General features: G+C 38.9%; 1 protein-coding gene across 4 annotated transcripts in view; it reads right to left on the minus strand.

Moving 5' to 3' along the window:
- rgs7a (regulator of G protein signaling 7a) overlaps positions 1-22,201 on the minus strand; it is a 51,354-nt gene extending 29,153 nt beyond the window's left edge. For 2 of the 4 annotated variants that reach the window (XM_005474271.4, XM_005474270.4), the window contains exons 1-2: positions 22,002-22,201; positions 20,964-21,082 (exon numbers count right to left, since the gene is read on the minus strand). In XM_005474271.4, coding sequence (XP_005474328.1) covers positions 20,964-21,041 — 78 coding nt within the window. In that variant the 5' untranslated portion in view covers positions 21,042-21,082; positions 22,002-22,201. The remainder of the gene's footprint in view (positions 1-20,963; positions 21,083-22,001) is intronic. The other 2 variants (XM_019367113.2, XM_005474272.4) reach the window with 1 other exon arrangement.
- Between the last annotated feature and the right edge of the window lie 2,685 nt (positions 22,202-24,886).

Genomic DNA, 24,886 nt, shown 5'->3' on the forward strand with positions numbered 1-24,886 from the left:
TTTAGAAAATCTTTCTAAATTAATCCAAAATGCATTTAGTTCATCCCTTTGGAGCAATTGTACTTTACAGTGGCAACCTGTCTCAGTCTCACTACCTTTCTCTGAGAGTTGGATGGTACTCTGAGCCACAGAGCAAACAAGGACAACAGCAACAGTGATCAATACTTCACACACTCTCCCTCCTATCTCTGCAAACCGCCTACACATGGTAAAATGCCACCAGCGTGAATATTCAGGATCTAAAGCTCTTGGAGTCGGGATGCTCTCAGGCTTCATGTTGCGAGGAAGAGACGAAAGTCGTTTCCACAAGAGAGAAAGAGAGGGAGCAAGAGCCTCTCTATTTCTCTCTTTCTCTGTCCCCCACCCATCCACCCACCCAGAGCTGTCTGACTGTGTCTCTGCAGCCTCTTAACAGATAAGAGTGAGTGTTTTGGCTGCACAGTGTGAATCATTGAATAATGATGGCACAGGACTCAGTACGTATGAAGTGACTAACAAAAGCTCCGGATATAAGCACATACTGAGCTTCAGCACAGGGCTTCAAGCACTTCAAAGACTATCACGGAGGGTACTCAGGGTGCAATCAGAATGTTTTGAAGCACCATTTTCAGCAAAAAACATTTCAAACTGGGTTTGTAAATCAATGCTGCCCTCTTAGATTTCTTTTAGCCACTCTTAAATGCAGCAAGCCCACTTATGAGATGGGCTATTCCTAAGAATAGCAAGTAAATAAAAGAATCATTGATTAAAAGGTTATATAGTAAGCACATCAGCGAGGTGTCCATTAAACTATGTTATTGAATGTCTTAAGAAATTTTTAAAAAGCTGTTTTGCTGTCGTGATGGGGAATGTTCACCGTTCATTTATAGAAACAGCAACTGTGATTCGGTCTTTTACAACAAGGTTTATCAAGTGAACCTTGGAATTCTTACCTACATGTAACTGTAAAATAATTTACAAACAGAAAAATAAATACAGAACATTATTTGGTCTAGGTGTTTTGAACCGTTTTACAGTTCAGTGACTGGATGCATTTTGGAGTGATGAAGCACCCCTGTGGGAATTAACAAACATGGCTTGAAAATTGCTGTCAGCAACTATCATCTTAACATTTGAAGCAAATTTTCTAAATATGAGTCACAGTTCACTCATTTTTGGATTATTATACAACCTATAGGCTGCAGAAAGTGGTATCACACTTTAACACATGATTGCTATTCATCTAGAGGTTGACCTAGATTTAAACCTCTGCACTCAATGAACTTAAACTTATTTTTCAGACATTCTTAATGGGCACATTATTACCTACATAAACTTTACATTAAACAATAAAATTACTAGCTTCCTAGCTGTGCTGCTGAGGACATTAAAAGCACTCCTATTCTTCTTTTTCTCCTCTTGGTCTTGCTGTCCCTGTTGTGATGGGTGACTCTTGCTGCACCAGATGCACGAGGTGAATAGTATTATCTTGACAGTGTTATCTGAGGACAAGGAACGATTCCTCTGAAGTACATCACTTTCACATCATGAGAGGTTGCATTCGTACAGACTGCACAGGCATTCTCATTATAATATGTCACACAGCGCACACAACAATTATCAATCATATTGCAAGACCATATGCTCACAGAGAATTCAGAGATATGCACAACAGACATTATTAAAGCTTATGAACACAGAAGTTGGGGATTATTTTATTTTAAGCGCAGCATCAAAACAGGTGGATTACCCAGTCAGAGTCTGGCTGCCTAAGGCGGCAGGAGAGCAGACTGAAATGAACCTGTGGCTATATAGTATGACAGGTCTACTAGATAAAACAATCTCTGCAGTTGGTTGATCTCATTTCCTTCTGAACTGAAGTCCTTGGATCCATGAATGAGGCAGAACCTGTGGTGGAGGCTCAGAGATAATAGTTCTATTTTTTCCCTCCACAAGCAGCAGTAGTTTACTAAAACTCCAACATATAACAATACAGTAGATCCAAGGTCAAAAGGCATTATCGTAATGATTTTATCACTTGGAACCAAAATGCTCAAGTTCACATTTTCTTTCCTTTTATTTATTTATTTAGATTTTTTTAAATAAGCTCACTATTTCGCAAAAAAACCTCTCAAAGTTGTCAACAGAATTGGATCAACTCTCCTGGACAGGTTGATGCATTTATACACTGAATGAATGTACAAATCCCATGTGGAGGATAAGAAGATAAAGGCAGTGTGCTGTAAACAGTTTCTCAAAGACAAGCAATGGGAAGCATCAACTAACAGGGACAAAACATCGTTGTGGTTCAATGCAAACAAAGTTTGTAAAAAGCTTTACACTGCAGTACTGCAGCAGCAGCACACCATTTGGGCATTCAAAATAAAATGACCCTGCAGATAGGTGAGGAAAGTTATTGAGCTCGTGCTGCCAAGGTTGTTGAATAGATGCAATGAATCTTAAGTCTCTCTGAGGTTACCATATGAGTTTCCACAGCAACACAGTCTGGGACCGCTATCACAAAGACAACTTTGGCGCACTGCCACCACTCATTCAGAGAGAAAGAAAGACGGTGGATGGGGGAAGAGTGCATGTGGTGGACAAAGGCGAGTGCACTTTGCATGAAACATTATGTCTTTGTTGTTATTTGTAATTCCACAACTTTTTGGCGGTATGGTAAATCGTCGTTTCATTATTGCTTACAAAACTATTAATGTCATTATAAACTTATATATAAGGTCCTCCGTTATTCATTCAAGGTAAATGTTTGCCCACTTACCAGCAGGGCTGTTGAGTAATATGGTGGCAAACACTGAGTTTTAGTTTTTATTTTATTTTTTGACCAACAAAACAAAACAGTTTATACTGCCTTAAAATCGAGAAATCCAAAAATCGTCATTGTGGTTTACTCATCACTGTGTTATGAACATGTACAATAAAAACAGGACTGCCTAAAATGCAATACAAAAGAACAGCCATTGCATTGATACCCACTATTCACTCATAATAATGTGTGGACAGTTCAGTAAAAGCATGATCAATAAAAACATGTCCAAAATAATAGATTTTATTTATTCGGTCCACATAGGCAATTTAACATTTTTGTATTTTTCAAAGCAGAAAGGCTCGGGAATTGTCTCGCTAATATGCAGAATTCAATATTTGTTCACTAGCATTGTAGTGTTACTACACATCATCAACGAATAATTTTGTTTAAGAAAAGAGACCGCAGAAATTATTTATTTTTTTCACTAACTGTCTAAATGGAGTAATTATTTTAGCACTATGTGGCGCCCACAGAGAAAAAGATCACATCGATCATCAAACACTTAGGGTTATAAAGTGAAAAAGCCCTAATATGTAATCCAAGAAAAACAGGGAGACACCCCAACAAAGCTAAATTCTCTGCACTGGTAACAGATGGTCATGTTGGGTTTGCTTTGCTCACTCTAATCTTGCATAAAGCAGCCTGATTTGAATTTCATTCAGTTTGAAATATTTTCTCATCCCTTGTCTTAGGTTTCTTTCTAATGCCTATTTTATATTTTTATTTTCCCTTGCCTATCTTTCTTTATTCAGTCATCCCTTCAATTTTCATAGGCGTGTTGATGGGAGATTTCACATGGAGCATGAACAACAGTCTGTTTCACAGCAGGCCAAGATCACATAGCATGAGGAACAGATGCCCAGGTGAGAACACTGCCTGGAGTGAAGGCAATTAATCCGAGCTGAAGGTATATTTCTGTTCTCTGTAAGGCACATTCTGCAAATCACTGATTAGTCATTTAACAACATCTGGAGTTTGGTGCTTGATAAGCTTTGCTTTCGGTTGTATTCATCAATACAGCTCTGTCTCTGTGTACACAATCAGGCTCCATTGAGCCATCAGTCATATGTGAGCATCTGTTTCCTCAAATGTCCCTTCACTCCTTCCCACTTTCGAATGTTCTCTAGCGCTGAGCATTTGTTTCCTCTGCCTTCTTTATTCTTCGCTGTGTATTATCAGCAATAAAATCAGCAGAACACACAATGCAGAGAAGTGGAGGATGCAAAGTTCATAGCAAAATTCATTGCCATTTGCTGTTGCAGTGTTTATGAGATGAAATGAGAATTATTCCTGCTCGGTTTCTGTTGTCACTTTTAATATTAATGTGTATCAAAATGTGCCATTTGGTGGTGTACAGCTTTGTCCATTTTTTCCATAATGAGAACCGTGATAAGAAAAACCATTGTGAAAGCTCGTCCTTACAGCGGCAGTATTATCATGAGCGAACCCTGGTCGACAGTGACGCACAGACAGTTTTTTTAAAACATACTTTGATTTGTTTGGGTGTTTACAAATGGTTGTTGTACACAAAGATTTCACCTCAGTATTGAAATGCTCCTTGGGGTGTGACAGGGAGCCTTTTAACGGCTTGATCTGATTTAGTTTGATTTGCTAATGGATGAAAGTGAGACTGTTGTTTGCAAGCAAACAAGTAGATCTTTGATTCCCTATGTGGTGTTATCGACTTAAGGCTACCTGAGTGGCGTGTTGTGATGGCTTCTGTGTGCTTAAATATAGTACCGTTTTCTGTTCTGAGCACTAGTTGTAAGCCAAATTTTGTTTAAAAGGATAACACTGTGAATAATTCATTATGACTCAGTGGATTGAACTAAATCAAATCACTTGAATTCTGCACTGTGCCATGCTTAAATGTGTCCTGCAGAGTGATCTTGTAAATAAACAAAAGTCAGGTTTGCATGAAAGTGTTGCCCACCAAAATTTGTGCATGTGTTTGGGTACTTAAAGTTTAATAAGTGTGTTGAACTCTGCAGGTCCATATTTACTATATAGGGGGTTTTGGGGGTTTTTACTATTGTTTACAAGGTTACTAGCTAGCTGCCTTCCTCTTCTGTGTCTTTGCAGGTGCATTGCTGTATGCAAGCATGTTACCACCACCTGCACATCAGCATAACCATGTGAAACCACAGGTAGGATGTCCCTGTTCGCAGAAGCACATTTGAATACGCAGTAACAGAAAAGGTCAAAACTAAAGAAACTTTAATGCAGAGTCAACTTTTCTAATGTTTCTCTCTAATGTTATATTTGCGTATCAATTAAAAACAACTGAAGAATTTCATTTACACTGATAATGTTGCTTTGGGTAATGAAAAGTGTACCAAAGAAAAGCCAGCAGTTTAAAATAAATGAAAAATGAAAGCTAGGATAAAAGGTATTTTCTGATTTTCTTTTTCCCCCCCTCACAACTACCCAAGTGGTGAATTATGCCATGAAGTGGGAATGAATTGAATTGTCAATTACAGAAGTTTACAGATAATGGGTGACATAGACACCCACTATGCAACACAGGGGGGTGAGCGAAGGGAGGGGGCGTTCTGGCACGAATCAGCCATTTGACATGCATCAGACAGTGCATAAATCTTGCTTCAATCCGTTCAAGGAGTGACTGCAAGTCCACTTTGTATGATTCATTTCATGTTCTAAATGACAAACAGCTTCTTACCAAACCTTCGAGTTTGTCTGTTTTAAAATAGCTTAAATCACTTTTTTCTTGACAAGACTGGAAGACATGCAAAAAGAAAATAGCATGTTTTGAGACCATTTTAGTCTCACAGCCACAACTTAAGTGCGGTTCAATCAAGCCATTATTATTTATATGTCTTGCCATCATCATGACATCTATACACAATGCTTAACATGTGAAGGGTGTACTAATCAATTTTAGTATAGCCTTTTTGTTATAGTTGGCTTCCAAAACTCCTGTAAAAGGTGCTTTTGGGGTGTCATTTCATTCTTTTTACTCACAAAATGAACAAGTGTTGCTTACATCATGCATCCATTTGCTTATCCACCTAGGGTGGCAGGTGGCTGGAGCACATCTCAGCATTAGATGAGAGGTAGGGGTACTCCCAGGACAGGCTGCCAGTCCAAAGCCAGGCTCACATACAGAGACAAACAAACACTCATGCTGACATCCACACCTACAGCTAATTTAGAATCACCAATTAACCTAACACGTCTTTGAAGTGTGGGAGGAAACTGGAGCAACTGGAGAGAACTCATGCAGGCACAGGAGGAAAATGCCACCGCCAAGAACCCACGTCCCAAAGCTCTCGACCCAAGGGAAACACTGTAGGATACTCAGAAACCAACTTCAGTAGATATTCCCAGGTTTAAATAACATCACAGTAAGTGGTGCTTTCCTCTAATCAGGTGTAGGAGGTCTTTGAGTAAAAGAGAGAATTGCCAATCGCATGTTGTAGGCTATACCTGTTTGACATTTGTCAAGCTAATCCATGACCTTGCCAGTCCACACTGAGCAAAGTAAAACTATGGATAATTTTAAAAAGTAATAATATGCATAATTTTGGAAGGTTAAGAATTTTGGTTTACCTGTTAAAGTTACCATTCCATGAAACTAAAGTAGCCCAGGCATTTTGTTTTTAGTAAAAGCATGACCATTTGCAGTACACCGTCTATATCATCAAATGTATTTAATGTACTACTTCTCCACTCTTTCCTTCCTTACTGGAAGTGTAAAACTCATTGCTAAAGCATTCCTGTACAGCAACAGAAGCACCCGTTTCTGTTTTGTCATCTGGTTTGATGGACAGATGGTATTATCAAGATTTCATTTCGAATGCTTTCCAGATGGTTGCCAGCTGATACTTGCATTCATAATTCCCTTCTGCAAAGTATTTTCATTTACTTGTTTACAAGTCATGGCCTCTTTCATTCCCAAAAACTGTCTCTTGCATATGGCTATAGAAAGATCTTTAGTATTTTCCTTGACTCCTCAACATCTCCCTCCCGAAGGGACGACCATCTACTAGAGAGAAAGAGATGCACATTGAATGATGGATAAAAGACAAGCAGCCAGTGATGCCTTTCTTCCTTTGACATTGCTACACTTAATGCAGTCCTTTGGCCGCCAGCAGGGTTTTCTGCCATCTCATGCTTTATGCAACCAGAGCACATTTTAGAATAATATAAAATTCCAGAAAGAAAACAATGTATACTTAGGTTTCAGGGAACACTAAAGTTCTACGTCATGACTTTTTCACAATGAAATATTAATTTTTAATTTTACCATTGCTGTAACTGATGCTTGAAGGATGTGACGGTTGTTGCTTGTTAGATTAAAATGAAATAATTGAGAAGTTATTATGGTAACTAAGCATAAAACCATACTAGAAACTTTACCAATATTTCTAATGATGTGTTATTATTATAATTGTATCTATTTATCTGTCACAGTTAAATAAACATATTTGTATTAAAGGATTTAAAATCAGTATAAACATCAGATGATTATCAGCTGTGCAGCTCAGTGTTTTAGCATTACTACCTGCAAATTTGCTGGTTTTGGTTCACTCTTACAAACCTAAAGCAAGTGACTGAAACATTTAGGAGCAAAGGAAGTGCAAAAGAAAAAGCTTCACATTAGCTGGGTGAAGAAAAACAGGGCCTAAAATTAATGCCAATGTCTGTATGTTTTTACTATAAAGTTTTAAAAAATCTGTCTCTAATATCCTTCATGCAGACATCAGTATACTTCTAAACTGAGAAAGTTGGGAAGTTATGCTACAGTACTTTCACTATATGTCTGTTAAAATAACATTTAATGCAATAAAATGCTACAAAGTGATTCCCTGTATCTTGTTTTTGTGCTGTAGTAGTGAATAAAGTTACACTGGCAGCCACCGTAGTAATTATAGCAGCATGCTAATTTTAGCATTAGTGGTAGTATTGATTTTGTTGTAGGCTGGCGTAACATCTCGGTCAGTAAGTGGCGACCTTACTATAAAACAGCTTGCACTTTTATTTGCTCATAAGCAACAAACTTAAGCTTCAGCAGTTTTCCAGTACAACTGACCCCGGGCTCACACATCAGTGCAGTATTACTTCAGTTTTTACTGTAGTTAATTTTTTCCTTAATCTCATCACTGTTATGCGTTGCTTTTGAGTTATTAGCTCAACCTTCTTCACTTTTCTGTACTATTTAGTTGACTCCGTTTCCTTTCTGTTTGTCTCTGAATCTACTACAACACGGTGTTCCTGGATGGTGGTGGGATAGTGTTCCGGGGCAAGGCCTCGCTCTCTCTCTAACTCGCACTCGCACTGTCTCTCTCTCACTCTCATCTTCTTGGTGGGCGGGCAGTGGGCGCGATGACTAAGCCAAGGTTAGGCATGTGCTAGAACATAATCCACTGAAACCCAATATCCCTCCTGCCCACCTACCATGATTTCATCACTTAAACAGCAACTGTGTGCTATCATAAATTAGCAGATAAATGAAGAAGAAAGCTGCATTACTTTCAGATGGACTGTGCAAAAGTTTTCCAAGACTAATGCATTATTCATCAGCCTAACACAATTACATATACAAAGCTATGTTTTGGTAAAATAATAACAATAGCTTTTAAATTGGTTTACAATAGGTTTTACTAGACGTTGCTGTGATTCCAGCACTTCTTTGTGGTAGGAAATTAGCAGTTCTTGGCAATAAGAAAATTCATACTTAGGTGCATTTAATAATCTTGCTTTCAATTTTGATGATTAAACAGGACAGTCTGGCCATGAGAATTTGGTAGTGTTAAATGAAATCACCCCTTCTTCATCAAGGAAAGCCATTAACAGGGTCCACTTAAGGAGTCTGAGCTCCAGGGATCATGTTTAGACCAAACAGAAGGACAAGGGAAAAAAAGAGGAAAGGGATGAGAGAAAAACAGAGAAGGGGAAACAGGAAGGGAGGCTGGGTATGGAAACAGAACTGCGCTGGGAATAGAAAAGAAGGGAGGATGCTTTCTATTTTTAGGTCTAGATAACATGAGAGAGAAGAGGCATCACCCCCTCTCCCTCTATCCCCTCATTTCCCACATTCCTCCTTGGCACGTGCAACAGACACTCAGGACGGCTCTATGTGCCTCGAATACCAATAAGAGAGAAGCAGCTGGATACTGGCAGGCTGACATTCTTCTGCCTTCTCCTGTCTGCAGAACAGAGACAAGACAAGGGCTGGGTGTCTGACAGGACACACACATGCACACTTCAGAGGACACACCAGTCAGGATAGGCAATAAACCAATAAGGGCAGACTGTTTGACGCAAGTGACACTTGAACTATTTAGCAATGAAGATTGTAGATGATAGGCTTTGTTGAGGATTTCAAACTGAAGACAGAAATTTGTGGAGTATTTCAAACTGTCATCAGGTACAAACCATTAGTGTGGTGACAGGCAGAAAGATATAAGCTATGGAACCTCACTAAATCAAAATGAGGTACCATTAAAACCACTGCTAGGTAATGTATGAGAATTGGCGTTGATGTTGTCAGGTTTTCAGATAAGTGCACGAAAAGGGATGCTGCAAACAAGAACACAGAAAAAATGCCTCCGTTGATACATTCATGCAGGACAGCTGCCTTAATGCCAAACCTTGTCATCCACACCCTGACATATCCTCTCACTTGTTCCAGCTTATTCATGTACACACTAGGCTCCACTGGCACAAGCAAAGGCAAGCTAAAAATCAACAAATCAAGTCAGTCCAGTCCAAGGAACAGTTCCCTTGATATCCAAATGCATTGTTAAATCTGACCTTGTCTTTTTTCCTTCTGCTTAAAGTTATAATTAAAAGAAAACATCTTTTGTCCAGCACAGACATTGTTATATCAATATCCAAACACTGACTTACAGACTGAGTGAAAAAGAGAAAATATGATATACGCTGTGCTCTGTTATCAGTAAAGGAGAAAGGATGCTGTTATTGCTGCTTTTATCAAGTAAAAGTAGCAATAACAGCATAAAATAGATTTTTTTTAAATACATGCGACCGCTAGTGCTACCTATCAGCCTCCTAGTAGTCACACCTGTGGTATCAGTTAAAAAAATCCTACATCGTCTTCTTTTGAAGTTATCACATTCACAAGATTTTCAGAAAACTTAACCTCTGACCTTAACATCAAGGTCACTGAGATTCAAATTCATTCACGATTTCAGTAAATTCAATGGTGTGAATTTGAAAATCCTAGATGACTTCCTTCTTGAGTTATCACATTCACAAGATTTTTAGAAAATTTGACCTGTGACCTTGACTTTGAGGTTAAGGTCACTAGGATTCAAACGAGTCAGAGATTTTTAGTAGCTGTTCTTATGGTATCAATTTCAAACTCTTCCATTGCCTTGTTCACGGCTTGTCATCAACATGTACATGATAACGTGGTCCAATGTGTGGTGTGTGTGTGAGGGAGACCGAGAGAAAGCCTGAGATAAAGGCCAGTCCAAATCATTAATTGAATCAAGCAATCTGACTGGTTATTAGCTGTGACATAATAACCATACACATCTAATTCTAATTCCTTTACAACCGTGGTCTCAAGGGGGGACCTGAAAGGATCTGGAGCAAATATTCAAGAGGGTTGCAAAATATATTCCCATTACTCAATGCATATGTACAAAATAAGCATAATGCATCTGTTATTACTTTCAAGTTATTAGTGGGTGAAAATAAATCGATGTCATTGTGAGACGTCAATTTGTTATGAAATCACTTCTGTCGAGGGCAAATAACAGTTCTGCATCATAAGACTGTGACAGGCCATTGGTGAACAGTTATTGTAGTTAAGTGTCAATAATCTTCACTTATATTGACTTTACTGTTTGTCTGTAGCTAGTAAATTGTTTGCTTAACATGTAAATTAGTTTGTTACCACATAGTGCATATCTCTGCAGAAAACCTAAAGACTGAAAGATGACATGCAGAGATGTGTAAAATGAAGGCTGACATGCATTGAAAAGCAGAATGAAAAACACTAAATGCACTGTCTTCTTTTAAGGAAAAATCAAATAAGCTACTAAATTAAATGGCAATCGCCTTGCTCCATGTGCAAGCAGTCAGCCGGATCTATTTCTGCATTGTATGGCCCTTAGCTGCCATGAACATTACAATTACATAACTGCATGGACTGATTTTCAGGTAAATGTAATCCAGTAAAAAACAAGTTATAATATTTACTACAGAAATGTAGCAGAGTTTTAACTATAAGTGGCAGAAAATAAAAGTATGCTAGTCATGCTCTTGAAAAAAATGTACTCACTTGCATCTATTGTCCCTCTTTTATTCATGTACTCACAAAAGGAAAGGATTTTGGTGAAAAATGCAGCTGATACACAAACAACACTGCCGGCTTTCATGGACTGAGCAGGACTCTAAAAGTGTATGAATGTTTTGCCCGTACACGTGGACTGGCAAAAGCACCGAAAAGCAAACATACACACGCATACAAACTCATGTCCTGTCACTTTGCGCTGGACACATTGTTGAAGTGCTTGAGATAATAGCATTTGACAGACTGCTGGTGTGGTTGTCATGGGGATCTGATCTGAACAGCCACTAGCCACCACAGCAGAAACAAAACAGAGGGCAGGAGAAAGCGCATCAATTCCCAGAGCATCGTCCAGGAATGTCATCTCAATTAGCAGATGAGACACTGTTAGGGGTCAGTGTCTAAGAATCAAATTATTAAAATGATGATGATTCAGATAGGAATGCGTAATGGAAGAAATTGGGTGTTGGTCATATAATGCGTGGAAAGAACAAAGTGTAGCATTGCTTTCAGAAGCAGTGTGAACCTGTGCTTTAACCCAGATGCTATCAGCACACTAGCAGGCACTATTTGATAACTAAACACAGGTAGATCGGCAAACCTGAATTTAATGAAAACATCATTATTTTTTGCTCAAAATTAAATGTAATCCATTAAATAGTTACTAAGAAATTTCACTGAGTATGTGGTAGACCTTCAGACCACCACTGACAACCAGAAATTCATTCTGCTTGGCTAAAATAGCTCAAATAAAAGGTAAATTGAAATGTGCACATTAATATGCATTTCAATCACCATCACTCTTAGATTTCTTAGATTATTATTGTTTACATTACTATTATTAGAAAATATGCTGTTATTACAAAATTAATAGGGGCAATTTTCTTGCATGTAGATTGTAATTTACCACCTAATATTTTGTAGCTGGATAATTACTTGAAGTGCACCTACAAGTGTTAGAATTTGATGAAATATGTCAGAATGTATGGCCAGCAGGCTAAGTTTATTAAACCCCACATAATGCTAGGAAAGCTGAGGACTGAGCAAAGTATTGGTGTTTCACATGACGGCAGTTATGATATGTGGGCTATAAGGTAAAAGTTTAAAGTACACACCACAGATGCAAATCATTAGTTGGCTACATTTAAGTAAAAAAACAAAAAAAGCAGCAGCAGCTTGAGTCAAGATGGCGCCAGAGCTTTGTAGACTAGGCTGTGCTGTGGATAACTGTGCCTGCTAAGCTGAACTAATGGTGTGACGCTGGGAGCCTCACTAGGTTGCAGGTGGAAGCTTCTCAGCGTGCAACAACCTGCAAGCTTAGGGAGTGTGTGTGTCTGATGAGCTCAGATGTGCGCAGCTTTAAACTAAGGTGTGTTTCTGTCTGTTAGGCGAATTAAAATGTATATCTAAAATATATGACAATGTACCCTTTGGAACAATTGCTGTTTGACTTTTATTATTGGATTTGCGCACTGGCACTCAGTCATAGCAAGCTAATCACTGAGACATGACCGCTTCTGGGAGAACGACTCCTTATTGTTGAGAGGGGCACCAAGCTGCAGGGGGACAATCAGACCGGCACTCTCAGTTACAGTTCCAGTCAATTTGGATGAAAATGCCACATCCAATGGTTGTTTGTTTAGAGAGAGTTCCCAATAAAGCTATGAGTCACGAGTGAATCACTTCACACAGGAGGAACGATGACTGTGCTCCACCAGGGTCTAAATACATTTCTCTCTTTTTCTCTTTGTGAAGATAAAAGCTGACTGGATTGGCTTGGGCTCTGACTAGGGTTCAGATGACTTCAAAGAGAGGCGAGGGATGTAAGAGGAGGGGACAGAGAGGCAGAGGTGGAGGGATGTTTTACGTGCGGTGCTGTCGGTGGACAAGGGGTGAGAGTGCACGTGTGTGTCAGGGACCGTATGAGAGAGACAAAGATAGAAACTTAGTTTGAAATGGTGAGTATATGAGAAACATCAAAGACCTGAATCTGAACAAAAGAGGGCATGAGAGTGGGAGGGGAGACAGAAGGGGGAGATGGGAATGAAAGAAACAGAAATGAGAGGGCAAAGTGTGAACACCAGAGCCAGAGACAGTGATGGAAACTGGGATAAAAAAAAAAGTTGGGACTGAGAGAAATGTTTTCACAAGTTTACACAGACAGAGAAGACAGAGAAAGTGCAAGAATATTTTTGAAGACCGCCTTCACTTTTACTTCAAGCTGCCAAAATACACAGTAGAGAAGTAAGGTAATGCAGAAAATATGTTCTTATTTGTGTTTACTTTTTAACTCTCTTGATGAGCAAATATAATTTTTGCTTTGGCGATGAGTTCTAGGCTGCTATGAAATATATACTGTTTGAAAATAGCATTCCTCACATGATTTTATTCTGCTTCTGCTGAATACTTTAGTGGGTGATTTGGGACACAATGACATTTACAAAAAAAAGCAGCTAAGAGTAATTAGTTGTTGGTGTTCCGGTTCAAGTATCACATAATAAATATGATGTCCAGAAAAATGATAAAGTCCCAAAACTATATCCAAATCACAAAAAATAAACTAGCATATTATAAAATAACCACTCTGTGTTATCTGTCGTATAAAACAACAGGAAATAAAGAAAATGCTGTAGCCCTGCCCTTAATCGGTTGATAATGAATCGTCAAATATTGTACACTAAATGCATCTCGCAGTTAAGAGGTTTTAGAGCAAAATATATAACCAGCTTTTATACTTATGAGATGCAATGTGGGAATGTATACATAGTAGACGGTGAGTGGGAAGGAGTGAGCCTTCAGCAGAAACAACCGGGGAGTGCGTTAGAAGTAGAGACTGCATGGAAACCGTTTACAGATGGTGTTTGTAGCGATGGAGGGTCGAGAGAGGAGGGGCACAGATACAAACAAGAAGAAAGGACGGACATGCAGAGGTTTCACATGGGCAGACAGACACACTGTGACTGCAGAGAAATCAAAGAATTCAGATGTCAGCTTCACTGTTTTGTCCTACATTTTAGCCCTCTGTTTTTATTTTCTCTCTGGCCCCATTAAACCCATCACACCAGAGATGGCAGTGAATTAATTTACAACTCTGGGGCACTCCTGTAATCTGTATCTAAATGTTGAGCTGGAATTAAATGACGAGACAGAAGCACTGCCTGAGTCAACCTCTATCTTAATGCCCAGGCTTCCTTGGACCATTATATAACCCTAACAGACAGGCCTAAAGACTCCAGCTGTGGCAGACGTATACAGAGAGGACCGCTTAGAGCAAGATGGGCCTAAGTTTCTGCTCACTGATCTTTGCAGTGCTTTAAAAACCATCACCTTGCATCAAATTAAATGTTAGGTAGCAAATACAGCTTTGTGATTGCAATAATATCTTTTTTAATTTATATGTGATAGCTATTCATGCTGACTAGCAGCCTTTCTCTACAGTGCCAAAAAGTCTGATTTGGATGGTTTAAGGGTGTAAGAAATATAGACCTTTGATATTGGACACCCAGGAACATTCTGTGCCCTCAGCCAGGTCACCTACAACAAAAGCAAAAGTTTCTTTGTTGCCAAAGTAAAATGAGAAGATTGATTTTCTGGAAAAGATTAGCTTTCTTTAGCTGAGATTGTAAAGATTGTAAAAATCTAACATTCTCACTCTAAATCCTGCCCGAAAAGTGATTTTGTGCATTTCACACAGTGTACCCAGTGTCATTTTTTGTTACTGACATTTTTGTGCCTTTAGTATTTTGTTTATTACAGGCAAGTACAAGCCTTAACCCAGTATTACTTTATATTGCAAAGCAATTTAATGGTTTCAAAAAAGCCTTAGTTTGTAGCTTTGACTAAAACAAAGTACGTTGTTTAAGAGGCATCACACGCTACTTTTTAACTCTAAGGGATATGACATTGATACAGTTCATAAATATCATCATTTCATGCTTTGAAATGACTCATTATGAGCCTCACAAAGCCACTGCTGACACAAAGTCAAATATTTCATTACATTTACATTAAATATTTATATGAAAAAAAATCTCCATGTCCACTAATCACAATTAGGCGCCCACCAGCCTGAAAATGGAAACTCTTCATGACTCTTCTTTTCTACAATTCTTCTTTTTCAATTTTGCCACAATGGTGTGAATTTGTGCTATCGACAGCTATGGAAGCACCACTGAACTTAAATCTTTTCCTCCAGAGCCTCGTATAATTTGGGTCAGCAACAGTTCCAAATGGTATGACGGTCCTTCAGCTCATTTAGCTTCTCTCTTACACTTACATTGCCTCTGAGCTCTGGTTGTGGGCAATACTGGGGCTGGAGCCAACAGCTTGAACTCATAAGGCTTGGGACCATCATGGTCTCTACCAGATTAATGTCTGCTTCAGGGGATTCTGGAGGGGGGGAAAGTCCACCACCTCGAGAGTCCTCTGTTGTAGAGGTGCCTATGTGATTCTGTGTCACTCTCTGTTCTAGCCCGGGGATGTTATCAAACAGCTTCTGCCTCACAAATCTATCCATCCTTCCTCAATTCTTTCCTATTGCTCTCTGCCATTTGTCCTTTTCAAGCCTTTTCAGGGTTCAATATTATCAACATTATTATAGGGACCAGTTTAATAACTAAAAATGTTGACCAGTTGCAAAGAACTTTTATGAGAACTCCTATAGCATAAGAGACAAAATACAAGCCGTGATATTGCCACCTACTATGGATATATATCCTCTGTGTGCCTTTGTGATTATTTATGACACGTCTCCTCAACGAACAAAAGTTTGCTTAGGGAGAATGAACTATTCACATAATCCACCAGTTACTTCTGGTGTTTGTTGAATGTGCAGTAGGAGTTTTCACCATCCACAGCATGGCTTTGTGGATTAGCTTCCTGTTGGACAATAAAATAACAAAACTACTCTACCACCAACTGTAGCAACTGCCAGCACCTGTAATTACCTTTTATTTACAGACTTCAGCAAATACAGGAGAATTGATTAGTTTGATATACAAAGCCATAAATGTCAATTTTCCACCCTAAAGTGGGGGCCAAACACCCACACGTTTCCTCAACAATGTTTGGAAAAAAGAACGTGTGTTTTCAAACACAGGAAGAGAAATTGCCTGGTTGGCAAGCTGACATACGAAGAGCCCTACTTCACACACAAAGATTTCTCTCTGATCTGGCAATTATAGATCATCCCACCTCACCCCCACCCCCCCTTCGCTCGTTCCCCGGTCTTAGTGATCTTCTGATTGCAGCCTGAGAGAGACAGGCAGTATAAGAACCCTTCAATCTAGCTCTTAAGTGAGAAAATGCTGAAAATGTATTCAGTTCCCTCTGCTTTATGACTCATGAACAATGTAGGATGGTTGGGAAATTGTATTGATAACAGGGCATGCTGATATAGGGCAGGTTTAACACATGCAGCTTAGAACGAAATTGAAAAATGCGTTCCAGGGAGGAAATGAATTTTCAGCCATCTAAACCAAATTTTAATATGTATGCCTTTGTTTGTTACCTGGCACTTTGGGTTATAATTTTGAAGAAATCAGATAGACCTGATCAAACACACCTATTATTAAAAAGAAAAATTAAATGCATTTTACATGTAGCATTTTAAATTATTCAAAGCATCACACATATTCATCAGTCACTTTGTTGGATATTATGCTCCTGATTTTGTTCCTATTCGACAGATCTGAGACACCAGTACCATAAAAACAGTGGCCAACACCTCGAGAGGGTTAATAATGGATGCAGTTCTGCATCATGTAACACTGGTCTATTACTATTGTGGTGCTGTGATGCAGAACAGAAGGATTGTCTTGTTCTTGCAAAATGATCTCTCGTATACAAGCACTTAATCAATTGACAAATCAATAGCACGCACTAATATCTTTGCCCTATTTGTCATTTCTGTTTGTTCTTTACTTCATCACCGAGGCTCACTAAGTGCAGTGCGGCATCAACGCGCTATCACAAAGTGTAAATGACAGAAATCTCTGAAGCATAAAACAGAGAGAAAGTGCATAAATACACTTGTAAAGAAATATTCACAATAATTTTTGATGTAACTATTATTTGAAAAGAAAAGCAATTTTATCATCTGTTATAGGCTAAAGATATTTTGGAAGTGGTCTATTAAAACAGAAAAGCATAGTTTGGTATTTGCTACATAAATGCTGATCGAAATTATAACCGTGACACATCATGTAGTATTTGGTCATGTGATATGAAACCAGTGGTATGACTCTGTTGTGTGATGATCTGAACTATACATAAAACATAGCGCAGATAAGCATCCAACTGATGTTCTTGTATTTTTTTTAAAGCAGCCCAATATAAAAGTCCTGTTACTGTGTAGCAGTAACGTTGCAAAAACCACCACGTTTTACTAAATACTAATTACTTTTAAGTGACACAGTCTTAACATAGGCAGAGACACAGGCAGCAGAGTATAAAATGTATCGGCTAAAGGTTAAAAAAGTGAGAGCTGCATGTGCTTAATGTAAAAAAAAAAGACAGAAAAATACAGTAGAGACTTGGCGGCTCTGCACAGCAATAGAAGCCAAACTGGCTGCTGGAAGAACAATTACTGGATACCCATCGGCAGCTTAGATGTAAATAAGAGTGAGCTGGTGCCTCAGCTGTCAGATACAGCACAACAGAGACAAGATCAGGCTTCAGTATACTGCAAAACTTATGTAATATTAACCATTTATTTCATTTTGCACTGAGTTCCAATAACGAATGACTCATCATTCATTCATGATAGATAGATAGATAGATAGATAGATAGATAGATAGATAGATAGATAGATAGATAGATAGATAGATAGATAGATAGATAGCACATTCACAATAAACTATACTGTTTTCTGATTTCTTGCGTACTGCTCCCTTAATTACAGATTTCACATACATACTCACACACACATACGAAGACACAAACACACACAAAGCTCTAGCTGATGAGAGATAATGTTCCCTCCTCATACCGAGTGGCTGTGAACCAGAGCTGTTTTAGGCTCGCATAAAAAATTCAGAACTCTCTCTTAGCAACATTCGCCCTACATAAAGAATACACACATGCTCACACACACATCACAGTATCATTTATGCAGTACACATGTGAGCAGAAATGAAAATACACATATTGAGAAAACCCAGGAACACCTCATGATATCGGCCTCAATCGTTTTATGTTTGAGCAGCAAGACATTAAAAGGGCTATTATACACAAGGTCCCACACATAGCATTTATTTATTATTTACTGACTCTATTGATTAAACATTTCATTGGCGTTTCTGATACACTGGGGACTTCTAACATTTTACTTGTTAGTGTTTGCTTTACATGCAATCAGTGGTTGTGTAAGATTTCGGGGTCGCTGTTGCCAATAAATCAGTTTATCATAAAGCCAGCTGCACATGTTTGTGCTTGTATTTCTGCAAGTATTTCTGTGTGCATGCTTTTCAATTTTCAGCACATCCATGCATGCATCTAAGCGAGGCGTTTAAGTGCATGTGTCCTTGAAGAAAACAGGCATCTCTGCACACATCTCCACAATGAGCAGGTCAACACCTCGGCTCAACCATCCATTTTCATTAGACGCTAATGACAGGAGTGGAGGGGCGGATGTGCCAGAGAGAAAGATTGAGAGAATAAAAAGGATATAGTTATGCTCCCTGTGGACTGACTATCAAACCACTATCTCCTGTCATCAAGCATAAAACTCCCTCTGCTCAATTACATAATCCTTCCACATCCATACACTACTAGCAACTGTCAAGCAGACATGGCTAGTTGCTCACTATCAAGATTTTATTAAGAGTTTTTATTATGTATTTATGAGATGGATGTAGAAGAGGTCTGCGGAGGAAAATGGAGACTAAAAGAATGTTTTCCACTTGAGAATTTAGCTCATCTCAGTGTTGCCCTCTCAGTGTGGGTTGCAACACCTCTGCCAAGTCATCTCCATCTGAAAAGCATTTAGGGCGCCTGTTCATCCTGGCATTATCCGCATGTCTATACAGACAGTGCTCCTCCAGTTCTAGTTTGTGTTAAACCCACTCTAGAAACAGGACTTCGTCCTTCCTGCCTTCAACACAGTCTTTCGTTCTGCAGAGTATCTAGGTCAGTTGATGTACAAAAGCAAACTGTGACCATGTGTGGTCAAGTGGTGTGAAGTGAAGAAGCTTTATGACTAAGATATCAGTCTGGCCAAAATAAATAAATAAATAAAACAGCATGGTCTGAAATCAGTCTTCCCTCATTATGTTGAAAAAAAGAGATAATCTAAAAAACACAAAGTTTAGCTGCTGAATGTATAGTAAAAGCTCCCAAGTGAAGACACACACTAAGGTTGCTTATGTCACAGAAACATCAGAGTATAATCAAAGAAACAGATCAATATCAAGAGAGCTGAAACAACATCACATGGAACTAAATAGATGGAAAGACCTCAAATCAATATTTGATGCACAAATCAGGATGTGGCTAGTTTTCCATGCATTGGCATATTGTGATACTCTGCCATGTTGAAATTTAATGACAGACTTCTTCCCCTGTCTCCACAGACTGAACTGACAAAACTAGAAGCATTCACCCATCCATCTCAATTACCCTCAATATTTGGCCTGTTTAATGAACAATCTAGCTTCTGAGTCTGTCATCTTACTTTGGGAAGTTCCTAAATAACAAAGCACTCCTTCCTGCTGCAAACATCGCACCACATCCAGCAAGTCTTCACCCACACCGGCAGTAATACTGCCTTGCACGCTGTGAGTGCTGTAAAAGACCGTCAATCCATGACACCATGCTAAGCGTATCCTTTCCATGGTGTGCAGAGGCTATTGCAGATAGAACAGCATTTGCTGATGGGTGAATAGAATGAAATGAAGACATTCACTCCATGGTTGAGTCATCCACAAGTAAGATGAGAAAATTATCACTTCACTGGTGCATCTGAGAGAGCAAAGTGAAACAAGCCACTGTTGTTGTATATGTTTAATCAATTTGCAGGTCACTGTGAGTTAAAATCCAGCAGCACTTACATATTAAGCATTGGATTTTGCTTACATATACAGCAATGTTTAGCAGAAAAACATCAGAAAAATCCAGCTATTAGGCAATGGCAGTGCCACCAGGGAACAGAATCCTCTCCTGGTGGTAGCAAAAGCAATTTTCTAAATGGCTTATTTGTAGGTTAATCTTATATCTAGCCTTACTGTTTTTGTTCAAAGCAAAGGAAACATTGAATCTGAACCAGTGCACCCAAGGAGCAGTGCACATAACCTTTCATATCTGTGTGTTGCAATATAATATAAGTGTCAGAGTTTCTCTAACTTCTCTCTAACTGTAACTCAGTTCTCAAAACAAACATGTTACCTTGCCTGCAGATTATTATTATTTCATGTAACTGTTTAATGGCTAAGCAGTGCTGGATCAAGATGTCTCAACAGTGTGACAGTTCACTCCAAACCCTCTCCCAAGTGTTGACGGTAGTAGCACAATGAGTAGAGAAATACACCAGTGCAGCCCATTAAAAGCCTGGGCTTCCTTTTTTCTTTTTCTTTTTTTTAATGAATGTAAATTAAAAACAACAACAACAACAACTCCAATGTGTATGCAATAAAAAGTATTATTCTACACTTGATTTCATGTATGTTGTGAGAGAATAATTGAATGTACTTTCAGTGTTCTCATTAAGCGTTTGTAACATCTCAATCCTAAACCAGCCATACCACAAAAACATTGTCTTGCCATTAGTGCTAGCAACTGCCACTGCTTGGCTCATCATTGAGTAAATTGATGCAAGAGAGACACACATGCTTACACTCTCCCTCACACATGCAGACTAAAAATAGCAGCTGCCTTACCTTTCTGTACACTATCATGTTGGGGGACTCATCTGCTACCCCATTGGTCCCCTGCCCACTGCTGTTGGTCTGTGCCATGATCCAGCTAGTAAATCTGCCAGAGGAAATGTCAGGTGCTCCTGTTGTGGACAGAATGGATATTTTGGCTCATCAGAAGAACAACGAAGCCTAAACGTGACTTATAATTACCTTTGCCATAAGAGAGCAATTTACACGCCTGTGGTCTGCATCGTGTTTCAGTGTATTTGATACTTCAAAAGGGAACAGATGTTCATTGCTCCAGTTTGGCTACGTGTTTTGACATTTCACAAGGTCTCGACAAGGACATTTTTAAGAAAAAGGTGGTTGCTTTAACACAAAGTGTGGCTACTGGTACAGTACACATTCCTACTGAATGGGACAAAAGTTCAACTTGAAAAGCAATGATAGGTAAATGGAAGGACTAGCCTACTATCACTCTTGCCTCAGATGAATTCGCTGTGCAGCACAGTCTAAAACGGCAATCACCTTTGACCGTTTGTTTACATCGGAGAGTTCTTTCACGCCCTACATGGCACATACTACGGATGCATCCTAAGGTTGCAATAGCAAGATAAGGTGAATTATAGACCCGGACCGTGACAGTGGTAAATGCAGTAAAACAACACACCGTCCCTGGAGGAGGCAGGCTACTCTACAATGCAGCCTGGATACGTGCATTTGGATGTAGCAGCCATAGTCAAAATGTGCAAGACTGTGCAAGTGTAATGGATATGGTATGCACATTAAAGCTTCATCATTCTTTCTTCCCTTCACGACACCCACACGACATCCTTGGGAGGTTTAGTCTGCAACACGAACAGCGAAGTCATGTAACCCGCTCTTAACGTGAGGCCGTTGGCTCTACTATATCGGGCTTTTCTTACCACAAGCCACTGCCCGTTTCAGCACCTTGGACAGCTACCGCTAAACGCCCGCGTCCCTTATCTTCTTGGACGCCGCTTAAATACACAGAAAACACAGCGACGTCGGTCACGGGAGGAGAAGGGGGGCGCTTACCTGAAAAAACACGCAGCCCGCTCTAGGACTCCTGAATCCTTGCAGGGATGGAAGCCTTGTCCTTTGCTTTCAGTATGTCAACTGGCAGACATAGGAATGCGAGGGGTATTCATTGGCAACGTGAGGAGGCAGACATTCGGCGGACACTTGGTGTGGTACAGCTCTCTGTCTCAGTCTCTCATCTCCTCTTTTCCAAGCGGTGCTCAGAATCACGGGCGCGCCACCCCGGAGCGTCGAGAGCGCGCATCGATCTATGACCAATCGCGTGTGAGGAATAAATTACAACCCGTTTTGGAGACATACAGCTATTTTTTTTCAAGCAAAGATTGTATTGCTATGCACTGCAACGAAATGCTCACTGCGAAAACTAGGACAAGGCATCCTAAACCGACAGCTTATTAATATTGTTACAACTGCAATCTATAGCAAAGGTCATGAGAGGACACTACAATTTTCTGTGCCATAAGAAGAAACTCGTTTAGCTGTTGTCCCAACTGAATATGAACAACTGAACAAATACCATTTAGCCCTGCAGTAAACACAAGAATTATACAGTGCTGAAGTAGTCATATGCCTTATGATACATCACAAGTGTACCATGAAGCGTTGTTGTGAGGTAAATGAAACCATCCTGAATTACGTTACATTTATATTAAAGTCTCACTATTTATATTCCAATACCAAATAATTAGTCTATTTTCTCTTTATACTGTCACTTTTACTCGCAATAAACAATAAACTTGGACTACTAAAGTACATTTTAAGTCTTTAATTAACGCATACGTTTTTGTTGACATTTTACAGTTCATACAATATAAAAATAAACTGAAAGACGAGCTGGCAAAACTAAAAGTCAAACAAATCTTGAACAAATCTTGTGCTTGTCTGGGGAGAATGAAGTATGCGAAACGTCGAGGTCAGCTTAATTTCAGGCAACCATTCATTTTTACAATACCTTTGCAAAGCCGTCTGTTCTGCCCAAAGAAGCGGATGAGTATTTCTCTCACCAGAACGAATAGCTGAGGATATGCAGTACGGCTTTAAACGATAATAAGATATGGCGTTTCAGTTAAATTCACCATTTGTATTTTATAACACTGCAAATGTAAGAACTGGGATATACCGGCAATACATTTATATGACTGGGCATGTCCAGTGCTGCAGTGATAATGAATAAATAAATGCACTCTGTGGCTTTGTGGTATGCAACAGTCCAGGCGTGAAAGATGACAGATGTGCCCTTTTTCCTTGTGTACTGTATGTAACTGTATGTTTGCTCTCGTAGGAATCAACCACTCTACAAGGTTGGCCAAACATCCAGTCCATGCCCTGTTTTCCTGTGAGCTGCAGATTTGTGAAAAATGTGCTACAGTCATTGGTATGCTGCTATAGCAACTTTGTAGAGATAACAGGCGCCTCCAGGTGACTGTTGCTGTGAATTGGATGCTATGTAAGTAAAACTGAATCTAAAATTGAATTGAATAACAGGTTTTCAAACCAAACACCAATGGATATTAAACTCTTGGGTGATAATGAGGTAAGTGATGTCATATTTTCTCATGGCTTTGCATTTCTTTAATTGCTTCTTTATAATCTTTCATGCACCCTATATATATCTGTATATATAATTTTTTTCCTGGGTTGGGTGGGGGTTGGGTTACAATTTTTGGCTTTGACTAGCCCTTAGCGTCATTTGATAATGCTACAATGTAACTTTAGGGTGAAATGGCATTCATTTAGCACTTTTCTAGTCTTACTGACCACTTAAAGTACTTTAAACTACAAATCACGTTCATCTCATTAGTGATTTAAGAAAAAAATGTCACTAAGCCTTGAACCCCAGGACTACAGTAAGAGTTAGAAATGTTGGTGTTATAATAAGTACATCTTTTATTGTTTTGTTTTATCATCTGAAATAATTAAAAATTTTATATCCCAGAATATTTAGAGAAAGTCATTCCTGCCGTTTAGTTTTCCCACCAGATCTCTACATCCCATGCAGATCCATTCAGGGTGGTGCTGCAGAAAACATTCTCAAATCTTTATACTAGCTTCCAGTGGGTTCAGAAGAGGTATTAAACTGGTAATGTTATTTTATAAATCATTAAATGCTAAGGAAAAAAATACATCTTTGAAATACATGTTAGTGTATATTTTGAAAATGCCAATCACTCTAATATTTGACATAAAAAAAATAATAATTTTCAAGTAAAGTCATACTTGTATTTATTAAATGTGAGGTAACAAGTTAAGTGCACAGAGACAAGGTCAGAAATAATAAGTGTTTACTTTGAATAATAATCTTGTCCTTCAGACTTTGCTAATGACACCAGTTCTTTTCATCTTTACAGTCATTTCCATTCTAACGAATAGGAATCTTTATTCTTATTACACATTCACACCAAAACTGGCTGTACACTGTGTCTATAAGTGCCACCATTACATAAAGTTTCCTTCTTTTCTTTTTTTTTTGCTTTGCTTAAGTAATCTGGAGAGAGTTCAGTGGCATAAGTTTGATGACGAGCATTTTTATATATCAAGTTATTCCCGTAACAGCTCATAATAATAAGATAATACGATGTGATTGAAGTGCAGACTTTCACTGTTATGGCATGTGTCAGCTGGACAGGTCACTAGTGTTTATTTATGATGTGACTCTTAATAGAAGCAGCAGGATGTACTGTAAAGTGTACAGTGCTATACTTTCTGCTCAGATTCAGCCAAATGTTGCAAAACTGATTGGACAGTGCTTCAGAGTGCAAACAGAGTAACAGCAATGGGCTTTTATCCCAGTATTTTAAAAAAAAACCCCAGCATATTCAAGATTATGCTAGTTTGTTTAATTTATTTTTAATCTCTGTACTATGTAAACTACGTATACATCC

The sequence above is a fragment of the Oreochromis niloticus genome, linkage group LG13, assembly GCF_001858045.2.
Source record: "Oreochromis niloticus isolate F11D_XX linkage group LG13, O_niloticus_UMD_NMBU, whole genome shotgun sequence".
Taxonomy (NCBI): domain Eukaryota; kingdom Metazoa; phylum Chordata; class Actinopteri; order Cichliformes; family Cichlidae; genus Oreochromis; species Oreochromis niloticus.